General features: G+C 40.0%; 1 protein-coding gene across 7 annotated transcripts in view; it reads right to left on the bottom strand.

Annotated features, from left to right (window-relative positions):
• The window catches only part of LOC118412696 (protein FAM13A-like), a 61,359-nt gene that overhangs the window by 31,131 nt on the left and 11,756 nt on the right, over window positions 1-18,472 (bottom strand). For 6 of the 7 annotated variants that reach the window (XM_035815717.1, XM_035815714.1, XM_035815716.1 and 3 more), the window contains exons 4-5: window positions 12,475-12,661; window positions 10,934-11,143 (exon numbers count right to left, since the gene is read on the bottom strand). In XM_035815717.1, coding sequence (XP_035671610.1) covers window positions 10,934-11,143; window positions 12,475-12,661 — 397 coding nt within the window. Of the gene's footprint in view, window positions 1-10,933; window positions 11,144-12,474; window positions 12,662-15,969; window positions 16,137-18,472 lie in introns of all 7 variants that reach the window. The other variant, XM_035815718.1, reaches the window with a different exon arrangement.

Here is an 18,472-nt window from a genome sequence, read left to right as displayed (position 1 = left end):
TCTGCACTGTGTGACTGATGTTGGTCGCTCCAAGCGAAACACTAGCAATCATTACAGTAACTGCAAAATGAACACGTCACCATAACATACCACATCACGCAGGGCTCCAAACTCATTATGGGGCATCATTAACACTGGTGTCCTGACCGAAATATGTACTTGTACAGATAGATGTATACACAAACAATAAAGCACAATGTCACCTAACATAATAAAAAAAACGCCTTTCTCCATTGCTAGAATCTAATTATCCTATTGCTATCTTCAAATTTGAGAAGTAATACAATTATAGGTTATATTATTACATAGATTTTAAATGCCAAGAATATGACATGTTCTAGTGTACAATTACATTATAGTACCTTTATGTACATTTATGTACATAACCCACACAAATATCTACATCTAGGTGCTCTGGTGTGCCCACATGAATACACATCATTAGGTACATGCACAGCTCTATTAGGCACCCAGTATTTTGAGCCCAGTGCACTGGTAAGGAATCCCCACGTATACAATACCAGCACTGGGCTGCGGTGTCTGACGTTAACATGGTTCAAATACCAAAACAAGTCCAAGTTGGCTACTGTTTCCCATACCAGTAGTAAGCCTTACCCTACCCACACTGGCTCATCCTGCAAAAATGTTCCACCATGTCTAAACAGGGAAGAACCTTTTCCTGACAGCTATAAAGTGTAAAGGGCAGCAGTACAGATATAGCCACATGTATTGATTATAGCCTTTATGAATATGAATGACAACCTTGGTTGCCAAAAACTCTTTTGTAATATTGAAAAAAAATACCTCTCGTCTAGTATTAAAAAAATAAGTAGAAATCTTCAATTTTCAAGATTCATTTGGTGCTAGTTTTGTTAAGGGGTAAATGATAGTTATTATATAATACAGTGTAATATGATGATAATAATATGATAATAATTCCAGTGCAGTTTTGGTACAAAGGTAGTGAACAGAAATAGCTGTCCATTTTTGCCTGTCTTAGGTTAAAGCCAAGGTGTAGAGGAAAGTTAGAAACATATTTTTTTACACAGAAACATGCCCAAGCCTACACCAGTAATGTCACTCTTATAATTAAGTCCAACCATGGGTGTACCTTACTACTGTAACAGTTACAGATTTGACTTCTAGTGACGCCTCCATCTGATCAACTCTCCCCCATAAACAGGATGTAACTCACACATAAATATGATTCTTGAGATGCTAGACACTGATTAGACTTGTTATTTATCCCTTCTTAGAACACTGTGGCATGATAATGAGTTCATAAACACGCATGGTCAGCCGCATCACCAATGACTTGCCTTAGATTTTAACCCCGTTATGTCACAACCTGTGCAACACTTGACAAGGGTAGGAATGTATCTCCTTCAAAACTTTTAAGTGTCTCCATTTATTCAACCTCCCACCTTACCTTCCACCTTTAAAAGTTACACTGGCTATCATAAGCCAGAAATTATGTTTTGTTTATCTCCAGGCAGATCTACCGGTGGCATAAAAAGTTAAGCTGGCCAAAGTATGATGCTCAGAACACTCCTTGGCCAGCTAAACTCCTTATGCCACCGGTACATTTGCCTGGATATTGATGGTTTGTAAGCTTGCAAACATGGTTCCCCACATGATACAGTCATGATATTTTAGACAGTGCCTAAAGTGATGTGTGCCCTTCTATTGTAATCCCAACAACATGCAGAGCCATGTGATATTAGAATGTCCTTATCGATCGTCCTGAATATCACAAGTTCCTCTGTCGACTGATGATCCATCAAGATATAATGTAAGGCCGCAGACAAGCTTACCACCAATATACTACATAGACTCCATAAGGAGGGGGTAAATGACCCCTGTAAAGGACAACCACTACAAAACCCTGAACATTCTAAATCTTTGTTACAGTGTTACAATGGCTTGAGAGTTCAGCATGCAGATTTGAAACATTGAATTAAGCGATGTTGAAACTTTTTTTTTAACTGACAGGAAGTTTGAACTATAAAATACTTTAAATGATTTGTAATCCCAACAACATGCAGAGCCATGTGAAGCTAGAAGGTCCTTATCGATCGTCCTGAATATCACAGGTTCCTCTGTCGGACATCCATCCAGATAACGATGCAGACAAGCTTACCACCATCATATACTGTAAATGCAGAAATGTTCGTGGTGGATTAATGTTCACAGTTTTCGCAGTGACCACTTCACCGCGAACTTAAAACCGCCGCGAATATTTTTCTGTTATGGTATTAGACTGCTGTCTATGGTGTTACCGTGAACTTAAATCCACTGCGAAAAGTCCTTTTTCCCGCTACCGTGAAATTAAATCCCCGCGAACTTAAATGCATTTACAGTACTCCATAAGGAGGGGGTCAATGACCCTTGTAAAGGACTTCTTACGAAACAGTCTGAACCTTTGTTACAACGTTACATTAGCTGTAGGGTTCAGCATGCAATCTGAACACATTAAACTAATCATGTTAGACCATCTTGAAACTTGGAAGTACGTTTTAACCGTACAATACATTTGTTAACTAGCTGGGATGTTTTCAGTGCTAAATTTTCACTGTCGCCTCAGCTTGTCAAAGTAAAGATCTATGTCAAAAGCGCTGAAGGCACAAGTTACAAGTTATCCAGAATAGTTCCAAATAATTTTTTGACTACTAAGAAGCCCTCTGCAATGCATTTTTTGAGGGGCGAATTTCAAATGTCTTTCAAACGTCTTACAACCATCACACTCCATAAGGACGGGGTTAATGACCCCTGTAAAGGACAACAATGATGATCTTGAAACTTTTTACACTGGTGGGACATTTGAACTATGTAATACTTTTGTTAACTACCAGGGTTATTTTCAGTGATAAATTTTCATTGTCGCCTCAGCTTGTTGTAGCAAAGATGTACGATTGTCAAGTGCTGAGGGCACCCTCACTCACTGAGTTACACATTATCTAGGACAGTTCAAGATAATTTTGGATTACTTAGAAGCCCTCTGCAATGCATATTTTAGGGGCAAATTTCAAAACTACAAAAGTTTTGCTGTACTGTTGATGACTTGACAAAAATTTTGACCTTTCTGATTAAGGGGAGGAAATGGCTGAGGCATTTTGGATGGATGGAAGGACAAACTAGATTCTAAACAGGGAAGTGTCCTTCTGCCCAAAAACATTTTAGAAACAAGTTTAAAATTAAGAAATGCTACTAATAGTGCTGAATTTGAATTTCAACAACATGCTACAAGAAAACAACCTCTTATCTATGAGCCGTGAATGGCCAAACTCAATAGCTAAGAATATCTCATATTTCTAAATCTAAGATATACGTTTGTACATACATTTCAGATAGTTCTGTAATGTAAATCAAAACAAAATTTTGTTCCAAAAGATACAACACAGGTCCGCACAGGCAGCCATATGATTATCCCATCGCCGTTGATTGCCCTTAAATACAAAAATACCCCTGGACATTTGGACATTACTCAGATGAGAGATTTCCCCACGGCCATTACTGGGGCATCACACTCGGTCAATGACCCAACTGAGTGGTCAGAAAACCAGATCGTAGCCAGCATGCAATAAATTGCTGTTTGTCCGCCGTTTATCACGGATGAGCATTAGCATGGTGTTGGGTTTCATGTGTCAGACTGCAGCTTATCAATAATATTATAAGATTGTAGCACACTTTGGAGAATACATGCACATCTCTTCTTTCAGTGCAAGCTTAGTTAGATTAACACACGTTATAAATTTAATCTCATATTCTATACATCATCCACTCAAGATATATGTAACATTCAGAGAATGCACTTTGACAATCTTTAGATCAAGTTGGAGTCAACTAAATAGCTCCAAGTCAGCTCAGCGACTTCAAGTTGAGCAACACAAAGCGTGTAAATCAAACCATTGTCAATTTTACATAGTACTACACATATTCACAGATATAAACACATACATAGTACATACAAACACAGACACATACAGATACATTACATGTGTTATTCATATCCACAGAGGAAGACAAAAGTTAATTAACCTACCTTTGACAGAACTACGTATAGACTGTTAGCTTGATGGAAAAGACACAGCTACTTTTTCAACCTTTCTTCAGACAAGGATGTACAAAATCAACCACTAGATTCAGGCTGAGACTGTCCTGTTCGTATCAGCAAGTCTGTGGGCAGAGTTGTTTCTGCCTTACCGCTGTGTATACTTTGGACTATAAGATCTAAGACAGGCAAGCTTTGATGCTTCCTTACAGAGTCACAAACATGAGCTTTTATGGCAAGAGGATTCAGTACCAATCACTGTATAACCAGTTGGTATGCTGCGTGCAGCGTGTCACGTGTACTCATCGCATGGTTGTCAAATACCACGGACGTGCGGTCTAGAACGTACTTTGAAAAGAAAAAGATAAGATGGCTATGAATGACGGATCCAATTCGTATCTGCAAGTAGATCCTACTTGTCAAAAATCCCTAAAATGTCTGCAAAGAAAAATAATTTCTGTACACTGAAAATGAACCACAATGAGTAACATGTACAATGCATGTGTCTTTAAAATTCTCCAGAGTGAAGACAACAAATACATCGGTCTTTCTTTCTTTCTTTCTTTCTTTCTTTCTTTCTTTCTTTTACAATAGCCTTCTTGATTATATTAAGATTATATTCCTCCCAAATGCAAGAAGAAAAAAGATATAACCATAATCTATATAAAGGACCAATAAATTTTGACTTGAGTATGAGAGTAAATTGGCCTACGTACATATTTTATATTAACAGCATCTGACAAGGTTCTCCCTATAGGCATTAATATCAAAGAGGCAGTTCTGTGGGTTACCTACAGTCACTGATCCATTTAAAACATCTGTATTCAGCCCACGATCTCCACCAGGACTCAATAGTACAAAATGCACACTTACTGTAAGTTCATTTATGTTCGCGAGCACTTAATTTCGCGAGTTTGAGCAAATCGGGAGTTCGCGAGATCTTTGAGTTCGCGAGCTGGTGTTTCAAATATTTTTCAAAAGTTACGATCCGGTACTATGACGGTAACGCGAGTGCCCCCCTCCCACCCACACCGCAACACTAGTCATGCCGTCAAAGGCGGAATTTACGCCTTAGAGTTCATAGTTACCCTTCAAACAATGTCTAAAGTAGGTGTACTCAATAAAAATGTGTTTCTACCAAGCCACTGTCTCATTGTTGGGCTCATTTCGGCCTGTTTCTGCCGTGATTTGACGACAGCGCACGGAACGCAACAGGGACAATGACCTCTGATATGTCGCAATCACATTTGCCGCATAGACTGACGGGATACCCACGCCAAACACAAGCGACGCGGGCGCCATTTTGAAATATTTTCGGCGTGAAAGACGGCGCTAAGTTTTAAACTTTCAGCGTAATTTGTGGACACAAATTTTACACAAGAAGGTGAAGAGTTTATCTCTCCGATATTTACAGTAGTTCCAACTCAGAATTATGAAACGAACGTCTTTTTTTATGGCATGTAAGCGGAGTTTTGTTTGCCACGTTTCTAGTCGTGAAAATTTCCCCGTCATTATAATTTGCTGTAAATCTTAATTGCTGTAATTCCATAGCCATTACTTGTATTTGTAAAGACCGGTACTACTCAGTTTTATTTTTTTGTTCTGTTTTTAACTTGTAGAAATCTAGTTAAACTAGGATAATGTACTAAGTAGATTGTTATCGTAGCCATGTCACGGAGTGTACGTAAGTTTTGTTAGTAAACAAAGCCGACATGTGTCTTTTTCCTCCGGTCGCCGGTGGCACATTTCTATACAATAATGACTCCCTGTATCGTATATGTGTTGAATCAACTTTTATTTCGGTTTGAAAAGAATAAATAGTCTGTTATCAATTGAGTCTTGTCATTGGTATAAGTTGCTATCATAGTAAACACGTAGTTTCAGAGACTGGATCTTTTGGACGGAGGGTGTGGGGAGGGGGACGATATTGAACATGCATGTTCGCGAGTAGATGACTTCGCGAAGCAAAGGTCTCAGCGAAATACGCGAACTTAAAAACCTCGCGAACTTAAATGAACTTACAGTATCTTACTACCATGTATCTTTCAAGAGGAGACACACAATTAAGGTTAGATGGACATAGCAAACATGTGTCCATCACAGTAAACTATATTCAGGGGCTTAATTCTGCATGAGAATGTGTATGAAAACGCCCTTGAAAAGGGCATAAAAATCCATCATGGTTACCCTGTAGGAAATACACTGATTCCATAGGCCTCCCCTGATAGCTAACATTTTATAGAGACATTTGTCAGGTCTGTACTCTTGAACACCCAATAACAGTACAAGGCCATCTGAAAGAGAGACACCTAGCAGAATGTGCTGAAATGACACCAGCAGAAGACAATCATGAAAGTCCTGATAAACATTTTGCACTAGCTAGGTAGGGATTAGAAATTACAAAATCTATACAATGTACAAACCTCTGCCAACTTGGAGTGTATCAATGAGGGTCTGCATGGGGGTTCCCTACAATGCATTATGCTGAGTTAAAAAGAACCCCCTACATGTTGCGCTAAAAATTTGTAAAATCAAGGAAGGCAAGAAACTGATTTGTGACACCACATACAAACTGCCTTCATTACGATACATGTATTCAACACGGGAAACCAACTCCATAGAACTGTACATTATCTTGTACCATTCTAACTATACATACTCTGCACTATCTAGGATACCCCTGATCAGGGCTGTCTCCAGGACCTGTCCCTCTGTCATGGCACACAAATTTGCTTGTCGAGACAGACAAAAATTTGAACCTGTCCGTCCAAAAAATCCAAACTTCATTATATATCATCGATGAAAATGTATTTCTGAAAGCTTATGAAAACAGATTGAACAACGAAAATCAACAACATGAGCCTCAAAACAAGACGGAAAAATATTTGGAGACAGTCCTGCTCAACACTACGTACCTTCTCTCTCCCCACAAATCAGATGTGTGAAAACGTGGGACTGAACGTGACTGCCGCTTCACTGCCAAGGACATGCCAAGTGATACATGTACGTTGGATAGGTGGCTTAAATCAAGCACTCCACATGGCATTAATGTACATGAAGGTGAGGGGTCAACCACATGAGTTGAGAAGATAGGGGTGTTTGTCTCTCCTACTGATACTGTGGTGTAAGGGTCACTAATACATCATCTTAGAGGAATAGAGTATGAAGATGCATGGGAGAAGCTAAAGAGCAACTGAGGTGAAAAGATGGCATCGTGTTTTGAAAAATTTGCTGAAAAAATGGGGCCTGGGCATTCTTGAGGATTGCACCAACAGATGTATGGTCAGTAGTAGTCAATATGATTGAATGCAATGAAAGGGAGCAGATTTAGACCGACTGAGTAAAGGGGAAAAATAGGTCATTCATGAGGCTTAGTCAGTGAGGGTAAAATTATGGTCAGTTATAGTTGAAGAGTGCAGTAACAGGTACATTATATGGTCAGCAGTAGTCAATCTGTATACGAAGGCAATGCTTGGGAGCAGATCTTGAGCAACCGGGGCATAGATCTAGAGGATAGTGCTGTCTTGTCAAAAAAATCGTATGAAAATGGCATTCTTAAGGTATTTAAAATGTCATCCTTCTTAGTTAAGTTTACCAGGGCTCCTATACTCTGGTATGAAAGCCTGGATGTACTAACTACATTGTAGTATGATACTCAGGTTATACTTAAGGCTTGCTAAGGGTATGATTATAGTTGGTTACAATTGAAGACCATAACAACAGGTTTACATGGTTACATGTATTCTATGGTCAGTAGTGGTCAATGTGAATTTTCCATTTTGGACAGAATTGGTTCCCAACTCACAGGCTGCAAGCTGAAGGTTTAGAAAAATACTGCCGACTAACATTCCCAATCCCATACAATCTATTCATTTTGAAGTTGACAATCTAAATTTCCACTTGTGAAGGGTGGATAGCTTTCTGTTAGTGTTACTTCAAAACCAGTAAAGCCTGCTAGTGCTAGCTGCTCTTATACGGTCCCATTAAAAAAACACTCATTACATTACATTACCCTTGCCACTTGCACTGAGTGGTTTTGGGGGTGTTCCCCACTCCACACTAATGTCCAATCACCCTTCATGATAACCTGACAAGGTCAGGAAGAATGTGACAGCAACAACTGGAGTCCGCAAAATTTCCGCTTGTTGTGAATGTGATCATCAGACATTGCTAACGAAGGAAAATACCTTCAATATTCAAGTCCATATGAGTGGCGTATTATTTTACCTCAAGTACTCTTTGACGCCGATGAAGGGTGGACTTGATGCATTGCAGCAGTATTTTTGATTACATAACAGGGCCTCACAACGGTGGGCCAAGGTAAAGAATAACTTCTTCCCCGTAAACTTTACTCAAATCAATAAAAAGTCAATACATTTCGCAGTTGTGTGACTGATCTGTGATCACTAAAAAGATTTTTCTAGCATCATACTAGGACATTCTGAATCAGTATTTTGGACCTAGCCTCCACATGTCCCTAAGAGGCTTTTGCAGCATAATACTAAGTATTCAGCCGTCAGATTGTGATTACACATTCTGGTAGAGTACTACTTGTTCTGTTATCAGGACCACACATGCATGCAACTCAAGCCCTTTCAACAGCTCATTATTAACCCCTATATACATGTATACCCACAGGGATGTGTTGAAATCCAAACGTGATGACATGTACACAGGTCACTGAACCAGTAGGTTAACCAAAACATACACATGGGTACACTAGAAAATGTTGGGGTGGGTACCAATACGGAAAATTCAGGTACAGGTATGGTCCAGGTCCAGATAGGATCAGGTCCCGGTCCAGACCTGACCCTGGACCTAATTGTCTGTGAAAACTTGTGAATGGGTGATACTAAAAAAATGGTCCATTTAGCTACATATACATGTAGGATTATGTTTGGTGGAGTATCTGACTTCCACTGGCATGGTGTTTTAAAATCCTATCTTCATGTAAACGACACTGCCTCTGTTACATTTGATCAAGTCTGACTGTAGAAACTTGGTAAAAATCACTATCGACTCACCTCTTCTTCGCTCTAGTTACCCGTGGACCAGTAAGCCCTAAAACATGTAAACTGCTGCCGATATAATGCGATCATTTTCTAATTGGTCCAAAATCCGGTTCACTGATTTTTTTTTAGGACCAGTCCAACAAGAAATGGTACACTGTACCAGTACCCACTCCTACACACAGTCTACAAGCCAACACAGTGGAAAATACCAACAACAAAAACAACCAATGGTAGAAACAATCAATTTCCAATAACTTTACATAGGATGACCAAACTCCTCAAAGGCAGCATAGGAAACACTTGCTAGCGATTACCCGCTACAAGCGTGCATGAACTTTACACTCACTGTCCAGCTGGCCCTCGCTATCTGAGAGGCAAGCTGATAGTGGGTTGGGTTTAAAGTTTGCTTCCATTTATAGTAACTGATCTTTGTTAACAAGCAACTCAATTAAACTAACCAATACCACCTTACCTCTCCAGGACACACCCACCTAAGTCATGCTTCCTCATATACATGTAACTCTACATCAAAAATGATTGTGCAGCAATTTAACACCATTCCAAGTATCTAATCTAAATATACAATATACATTGCCATCACCACGTGTTTGAGGATCACATGGCACAAGACAAGACCATGTAAGTGGGTCACAGAGTGACAGACAGAGGGACGGCCACAACTGAACCACCAAACCACCAGTCAACTATCAGAATGCAAACAGATCCCCCCTGGAAATTATATTTACCCTGGACATACAGCGAATTGCTGGGTATCAAACACAGCCTCGTGCTTCCTGTGCACGTGTCCTGGGCTGTTTCATCAACATCAACACTGCTGCATGTTTTTGCTTTGGAGTAATTGGCGCATGCATTTCAAAAACAGCATCTCAAAATGCATAGGACTACACTGCTGATTGCTTGAGGTGGTGTCACATTGACAACGACCTTTTGCCCAATTTGTGGATTGCCAAAAACTTGCTGTATTTTAAAATCGACAGAGAGTTGACTTTGACTTTATTGACAATGAAACAAGTTTCATTCAGCTTAGTTTGCCTGAAAATCTACCCATTACATCAAACAGGACTCTTTGATGTACATGCGTGCAAACCTCATCAGCCAATCCTTAAAAACGCCCAGTAATCGAGTGAACATTGGCTGTATCGTGGTAGAAGATGTCCTTTTAGACTTAAGAGTTTACTGATTGTACTTTCTTGCTGTGAGACAGATTATAGGAAGCAATTTCAAAGCTATCAACACTATAGGGAGTAAGATGTTCCACTAATGCACTCATGTACATGGCCTCCTCTGACCATGGTAACAATAACATCCTAATTGCACCCACTATCTAGTTTACCATCTCATGTTAACTGTCTGGTGAAGATTAGAAGTGCTGGCATTTCAGAACAGGTATCGCCATGTGCTGAGAAAGCACATGTCTGATCAGGGAAAAGATAACACCCTCTCTTTCTTAATGGTATGTCTACAGGTGATAGCAAATTATCCTTTTTTTTGTAACACCGGTATGCAGCCTGAAGGCATGGTTTGTTTTCTTACCACAACACATACAATTATCCTTTCTTTTCTCTCTCTTACTGTCTTAGTCAACATTTAGATATCAGATTTTGATTTGCTTACTTGAATTTTTTTCTCACATTGTCCTGAATTATCCTGTTCCTTTGTCACCTTTAATAGATAAGATCCATGCAACAGATTCAAACTAATTCAAAAGCAGCATTACTTCCATCTTTCATCTTGATACATTCAAAATTTGCTACATTCTGAAAAAATTTTCAAATTGCATTCAAGTGAAAACGTTTTCTCAACTATATTTGAATCTTACAAACAATATCTTTTCTGATATGCTCCATACCTTCCTGTACAGCCACAAACTGTGAGTGGAGGCTCTCAGGGATGACCGCGTCGGGAAGTTCTCTCAGATACATCTTCAGAAGGGAGGCCACGGAGAAGACGTCTCCGAACTCTTCCAGATTCGCGTCGCCTGTTTTGTCGAAACTCGTCTTCATCTTCTCCACCACTTTTGTGTTACCGTTCACGCGGAAGATTCCTTCGTGTCCGATACCTAGTAGTGGTAATAGTAGACTGGTTAACTAAACAATAGACATAACATTTCTCCTGGTACAACAATGGCGAATGCTCCAACGGGGAAACGTCTATGGGGGGAAAATTCTCAATAATCATCAATAGCAAACTGTGAACAACATGTTAAAACAATGGATAAACGATAAAATTATAACTATAGGTTTCTAGTTTAAATACAATTGTCAAGGGAGTATTACAAATATTAACTAGATGTAAGGACAACGCGGTTCGCATTTCTGAAACATATTTCCCAGGTCATTGCAAGCGCATTGGTCACTGACCGTGTGAAACATTACGGTCAGGTCAGAGCGGCCCGACATGGCATTGCGGTCATACCTTTTTATAGGTTCTGAAAGTATTTTCAAAATGTAGCGGCCTCAAACTCATGTAACCTGTAGCATAAAAAGACATGTAAGGGTTCAGATTTGCATCGCCTGTGTTGTCGAAACTTGTCTTCTTTACCACTTTGGTGGTTCCGTTCACGAAAAAGATTACTTCTTGTCCGATACCTACATGTAAGGACAACACGCTTTACATTTCTGACACAAATTTCCTCGGTGAAGGCAAGCTGATTGGTCAATGACCATGCAAAACGGTACGGTCAGGTCAGAACGGCCTGACATGGCATTGCGGTCATGGCTTCTTTTAGGTCTGAATGTATTTTCAAAATGTATCCGCCTCAAACTCGAGTAACCTGTAGCATAAGGGTCCAAAGGGGGGAGTCCTGGCAAAGATTAACCATTTCTAACAGTTACATTTAAGAGGGTCGGCTATGCTTAGAGGTAAACTGACTGGATTCTTTGCTTGCAATGACTTGTTCCTGAGAGGTTTAATTTGGCAACCAGTTCATCGGACTGTTCTATTGTATTCACAGAGTGTCTGGCAAAACTAATCTGCGAACACAAATGGACGCTCACAATGACTATGGGGCAATCTCGCGCTCGGCTACAAGACATGAAGGATTTCCAATGATACTCAATGAGGAATTCAGAATAGCAAATAACATGCTACAAAGGTTTAAAGTGACTATGCTTCACAATTGTACTGTATACCCTATTAGAGTGAGCCTGCTGTGATTCACGGTAATTAAAAAACTTGCTATGTCTCACAAAAAAAAGGATATATACTGGCTTGATAATTAAAGTATCTCCTTATTTTGCATATATGTTAAAAGATTTCTACTAAGTTTTCAGTGAAGGAAAACAAATGTTTGTGAAACAAAAATTTTAAGTTTAAATTAGTACATTACACGACCGAAATCCTTTTGTCAAAAAGCAAACTTAAAGTTAAACATCAGCAAAGAATCCTTACCATGCATAGTGATGAAGTCTACCACTTTCTTGACGATGGAGGGTATGCTGAGATCTGTAACACGTGGTACTGCCTCTAGAGGTGCTCCGAACAGTTTAGCGCCTGGCGAGAGTTTCTTCCTGGACAGCGGGGATGACATGAACTTCTTGACTTTCCCCATTCGTGATTCCACGGGTACGTCGAGAGCCTGCACATAGAAGTAGACACAGACGATACTCACGGTGAAAAACGTCAGCAATTCCATCTTGGCGTTTGAACATAAGCTTGAACATTTAGAAATTACAACCAGTACGTCGCTACACCAGCGGACTTGTGAGGCATGTGGCTGTCGGTTTTATACCCAGGATGCAAAAATGACATCAACATGGAATTTGGGCCAATGACCTCTCACGTACGAGGTGACTGACCTCTCGTTTTAAGATGCATCATCACAGGTTCTGCAAATTTGGGTGACACCATTCACTTGATCCTCTTAAGACAATGCAAGATCGCAAGAACACAATCTAAGTTCATTCTATAAACAACATTACTTTTAGGGGGAAAGTCATTCTGCGTTCGCATATTATCTAGCTCAGATTGTTACATTACAAAGACGTAAAGTCTAAGGTTTTGATAGAGAATACACCCCTCTTTAAGAAATGGTTGTATCCAGATATCATCATGACATCATACATTTTGTATATACATTTGTTCTTGATGGTAGTGCAACAAACATGGTCAGTCCAACGTCTTCATATTTATGGATATTATAGAATAACACTAAATTGACTTAAGTTTGGTGGGAAAAGATACATCATGTATTCCCAACCACTGTTTTTATGTTTGAATGCCAAATATTTGCACACCTTGGTGTCCCGGTGACCTGATTAAGTTAAGTTTGTTTTGAGGCTCAGAGCACGTGCTTTTAAACCACGTGTGACCTCGTAGCAAGGGTCTGAGGTCACATTTCTGCTCAAGTCATCAATCACTACTGGCCCTGCTATCATATCAACACTTAGATATAGCATAATACATATTTCAGATACTGTAATAGAATACTGTTACATGTTTTAAAATCCTGTTTTCTTCACGGTCTTCTGAAAGTCTGAATGTCTAAAGTAAAAACAGATCTGGGCTGAAACCTCCATCCATCCATGGAATATGATCTATATGACTGACCAAGCAGTGAGGTCACTAACCCCTTTGCCACTGCGACAGGCTTGATGGCCCATCTATATACATGTAAAAGATATGCCCAATGACCTAACTGGCCAGCCTAGTGACCTTTGGTAAAGTACAGAGCTATTTTCAATTCCTTGCAAGTTTCTGTAAGTATAACAGCATCCGCAGCATACTGTAAATGCAGAAACTTTTGCGGTGGTTTAATGTTCGCAGTTTTTGCAGTGGCTGCTTCACCGCGAAATTAAAACCACCGCAAACATTTTTTCCATGGCAGTAAGAGACTACAGTGTATGGTGCTACCGCGAACTTAAAAACGCCGCGAAAATTCCATTTTCCCGCCACCAGGAAATTAAATCCCCCCGAAATTAAATGCATTTACAGTACCTGCTTCAGCTCATCACAGTCCATTAATCATATGATCACTACTTTCAGAATATCAGACAATTTTTGATCGAGAAGCAATTACAACACTCATAATTTAGTACATGTATTTTTATGTATTAAATCACCTAAGCAATGATGCGAAATTGCCCCTCCCCCTAGAACTGAATTAAATGCGGCCACATCTCTTTGGCACAAGTGGTTTGCTACCCCAGTGTTTCACCATATATGGATAAAATTCTTTGGATCCAGAGGACAGAGGTTTGAACCCCCTCTGAGACATTGCGAGTCAGAGGTTGCATCAGTGAAAAGCCTCAGTTAGAACTTAGATTGATAATTATTAATATAAGGCCAAAACAATTTAATTAATTGGTTCTCTGAATCCCCCACTACTATTTTTCCAACACCATCTTAATACTCATTTCCAACTACTCTACTGACAGTGTGTTCATAATATAACTGCAAACACACAAGATCACGAACATCTAGACAAAGGAAAAAAGAAAGGAGTTCACCTACAAAAATTGTATGTCTCGTGGTACTGACTTTATTTCATACCACACACAAGGGAATAGTGACAGATTGCCCATATTGTCAAAGCGAAGGTCAGCTTTGCAAAATGGATGAGATCGTCGTGGCAGTTGAAATTTCAGGGGTGCCATTGTTGTCTGATCGCTTCGGCGTCCTGTGGGACCAACTGTCAAGGTACACAGTCTAGCCTGGTATCCAGCCGTATTATACAATCAAACCTGTACTGTATTAGCGCCATTTAGCGGCCACCTTTGCATAGCGACCGCCTGGCCATTGCGGTCACTTTTTGTCATTTTGTCAGTCCCTTGGATTTTTTCCGTTGACCTAAGCTTTAAGAAATAGTCTGTAGTGGTCACCTGTACAACATGGTCACAGCAACACGATTTCCAGTCCCGTAGATAAAGAAACAATGACTATTGCCACTATACTGCCGCTTATTGCGACCATACAGCGGCAGTATTGTGGCCACATTTCTCCAGTAACTGTTCCTTGAGTGGCCGCTACAGACAGGGTTGACTGTAGCTCAAGGGTCTCTTCTGTCCTCTCCGCATTTGCGAGGAGACTGAAGACACTTGGGAGCTATATGACGGCTGGATACCAGGCTATACACAGTCTGCACGACAGGTAATGTCAGACCCTCATACATCTTCATTTGCTCAGGAGAGATGTGGATAGGTTGTTAAAACATTGGGGATATTAGTGGAAACATACCAAGGCAGGAACAAAGCAATCAAGGGGTCCTGTAACCTGAATACAAAATTGGTACTACAAAAAAGTAAAGGGTAAAAAGGTTAAAGGGTTAAAAGAATCCATATTGTCAAAGGAGGCTTTCTTTTATAGCCAAATAAAGACAAATCAATGTCTTTTTCCATCTTGTCTAGACTTAAAATGCCAACATTTTGTAGAAATGCATTTCCACAGGTGGTTCTGTCTGGGGTTTCCATGCTGGTTAGGCAAAACAATTTTTCAAACAAGTCTCAGTGAAAGGATAGCTACATAGCAAATCATCATCATATCTAAATCTACGAACCATCTTAGAATTGTCCTCAAGTTACATCATTCACGTATCAATTTTGGAGGTTTAGAGCTGGTAAATTCAGCTGCTTGTCTAGTCACTGATGAAAGCCAGTGGAAGCTGTCTGTAATGCCTGATCTTTTCCAAACATTATCCAATTGCTTAGTTACCTTGACTACCTTTTTATCTGGATGTCTAATCTTTATCAACGTCTACATTCTGTCTCGGTATCCCTGACAAAAAAATCCTGGATGGTTGTCCAAAATGTCTGACCATTTCCAAAATCATATCCAGTTGCTTGAGCAACTGTTACCTGGCCAACCTTTTTCAAGTTTTTGCTTACCTGGATGTCCAACCTTCATCAACGTTAGACTCTATATTCTGTCTATCCTCACTGTTATTCCTACCTGAGCTGACTTAGGCCTTGGAACTGAACTCTATCCAGTTCCTTCCCGGCACATCTCAGCCTAGGTTCAGATCTAGCTCTTTCTCCCTTGCGGGTTCTGTTCAGCTGTCTAGGGAGCCTGGAGATGGAACGGCTACCTAAACTTTCTGCCAAGCCTGACCCTAGTGCCTGTGTTTAGAGATACAATAATGCACATGATGTAGGAAAAATATCTGTCAACATGCAAACATGGTCGTCATGTTTTTTGTTTGTATTACATACCCAGTTAACTACCCTGTGGCATAACACAACAGGGTTGTACTTAACAGTACATGCTGCATATCTGGACAGATGTACTTGAAGGACCCCTACCCTTTTTTGATAAGTGTGTTGGGTTCTTTAACATGCTCAAGGTACAAATGTATGGCTCTCCTCAAACACAGGGTGTCCATTTAACATCCTATCCAAGAATGGGGTTCAAACCTCTACTCTCTGGATCCACAGAATTTCATCAATGTATGACAAAGAAGAAAGGTCGCTAACTGCCTGCGCCATAGGGACACTGCATGTTAATCACTTTCTATGCACTGTTCTATTGCATTTATGCAATAATCTGACTCCATTTGCCCCTTGGGTCAATAAATCCAATTAGTAGCTTGTGCTGTAAATCGTGACAGCGTTTGAAAGTACAATGTACTGCTAGCTTGAGCCAGTTCGTCATAGCATCATTAAAGATCAACCATCGAATTCCCTTACTAGTCACAGGCACAAATCATACCCACATTTAAAACGACTGATAGTAACTGGACAAATGATAAAAGTACAATGTACTGCTAGCTTGAGCAAATCCGTCATAGCATCATTAAAAAGATCGACCATCGAATTCCCTTACAAGTCACCGGCACAAAATCATATGACTGATAGTAACCGGACAAATAATTAGGTCATCTTTCAGAAGGAAATCTATAACCAGAGCTGACGTTTTTTTTATGGGCTAAATAACAAGCCTGAATTTAAGGCTTCCATGACCATGTACCCCTAAGCCCTGCTGCATACCTCAAACACGCACCTAATACTTCTGTCTGTATAAAGTCATCTGAATGCTTCCTGACATTTGAACTGACTGAACATGGAACAAAATTAGGTGATAATCTGCAAGTATCAAAATAGGGCTGACACATATGCTAAACTTCTCAAGTCATCACTGATATGGATGCATACTGTAAATGTTGAACATTTCTTGGGGGGCCCCTTAACGCTAGCCTGGTATCCAGCCGTATTGTAGCTTCAGAGTCTCTTCTGTCCTCTCTGGAAATACGTACGCAGTACACAGGAGACGAGGAGAGACTGAATAGTGTTTGGGTGGAGGTGTTTGGGCGAGTAGCGAGAGCTATGCAGCACACACTCCTGGAGCGATTTGTGTTAGTGTGTCGGCAGCCTCACAGCCCCGGTTATAAAGTCGACAATGCATAAAAAAACATAAATGCATTATTTGCAGACAGAAGAGAAAACCTAAAATTCCTCTTTATACAACAACAAAAAACGTTGACCTCTTGATATCATACGTCCGTCAACAATATCACAGAATTCTATGTGAAAAGTTGACCTTACACATACAGCGGTTAGGGCAACAATTATCCAAGACTGACTGGGCAGCGGGTAAAACTACTTCACCACGTAGTCCCCCGTCTCAATAAAATGAAGACGAATCACACAGACCATTGGATGCGGCCTCCATCGACCAGGTTACGCTATTGTTCAGGTGTGACTAAAATGACATCATGTCTGAAACAGTTCTCATCAAAGATTGCCACCGGCTTCATACTCAAGTAGTCAATAATATTCTTTTTTTAAGGTGTACTGCATCAACTTGTGTGCTTCAAAATACACCATTGATTACATCCTTTACCACAATGTGCTACTTCCTAATAATAATATGCCAACAGTAACCCAGACATCAAATAGTCTGTATTACTATTATTCATAAGTTTTGACATACTTACAACCACAACATGCTTCCAGCCTTTTCTAATCACTTCTCTGGGACTTAACATCAAAACTAAGGGGTTCGATTAGACGATCGTTGAAGGACGATCATCGGGAAAACAAGACTCTTGTTGATACAAAACACACCCAGGCACTGCACCTAGGAATTGTACCAGACCATTAATAAAAGATGAAGGTAATAAGTCATTCATCCCTGAACAGTCAAGTTATGTCAGTCCAGGGCCAAACCAGCCTAATCACTTGGTCAATAGACCTGTCCCCTTTTATTTGGTCATGCCTGTTAATATCAGGGACAAAAATTTGCGATGTTTACCAGATGAACTGATCAAACAAACAGGACACAAAACAATATGTTACTTAGTAAGTACACAATCATTTTAATCATGTTTATATTGCCATTTTGTTTAAAAAGGAAATATCTGCCCCTTGGAGAGCAGATTCTCTCGCAAGCAAACAATTCTGATTGATCAAGGATGCTGTTGGGTGACATGTGGCCACATTTTATGGGGGGGGGGGGG

The sequence above is a fragment of the Branchiostoma floridae genome, chromosome 3 (assembly GCF_000003815.2).
Source record: "Branchiostoma floridae strain S238N-H82 chromosome 3, Bfl_VNyyK, whole genome shotgun sequence".
Taxonomy (NCBI): domain Eukaryota; kingdom Metazoa; phylum Chordata; class Leptocardii; order Amphioxiformes; family Branchiostomatidae; genus Branchiostoma; species Branchiostoma floridae.
The sequence above is the reverse complement of the archived record's forward strand: the minus strand, read 5'-3'. Positions and strand labels throughout refer to the sequence as shown.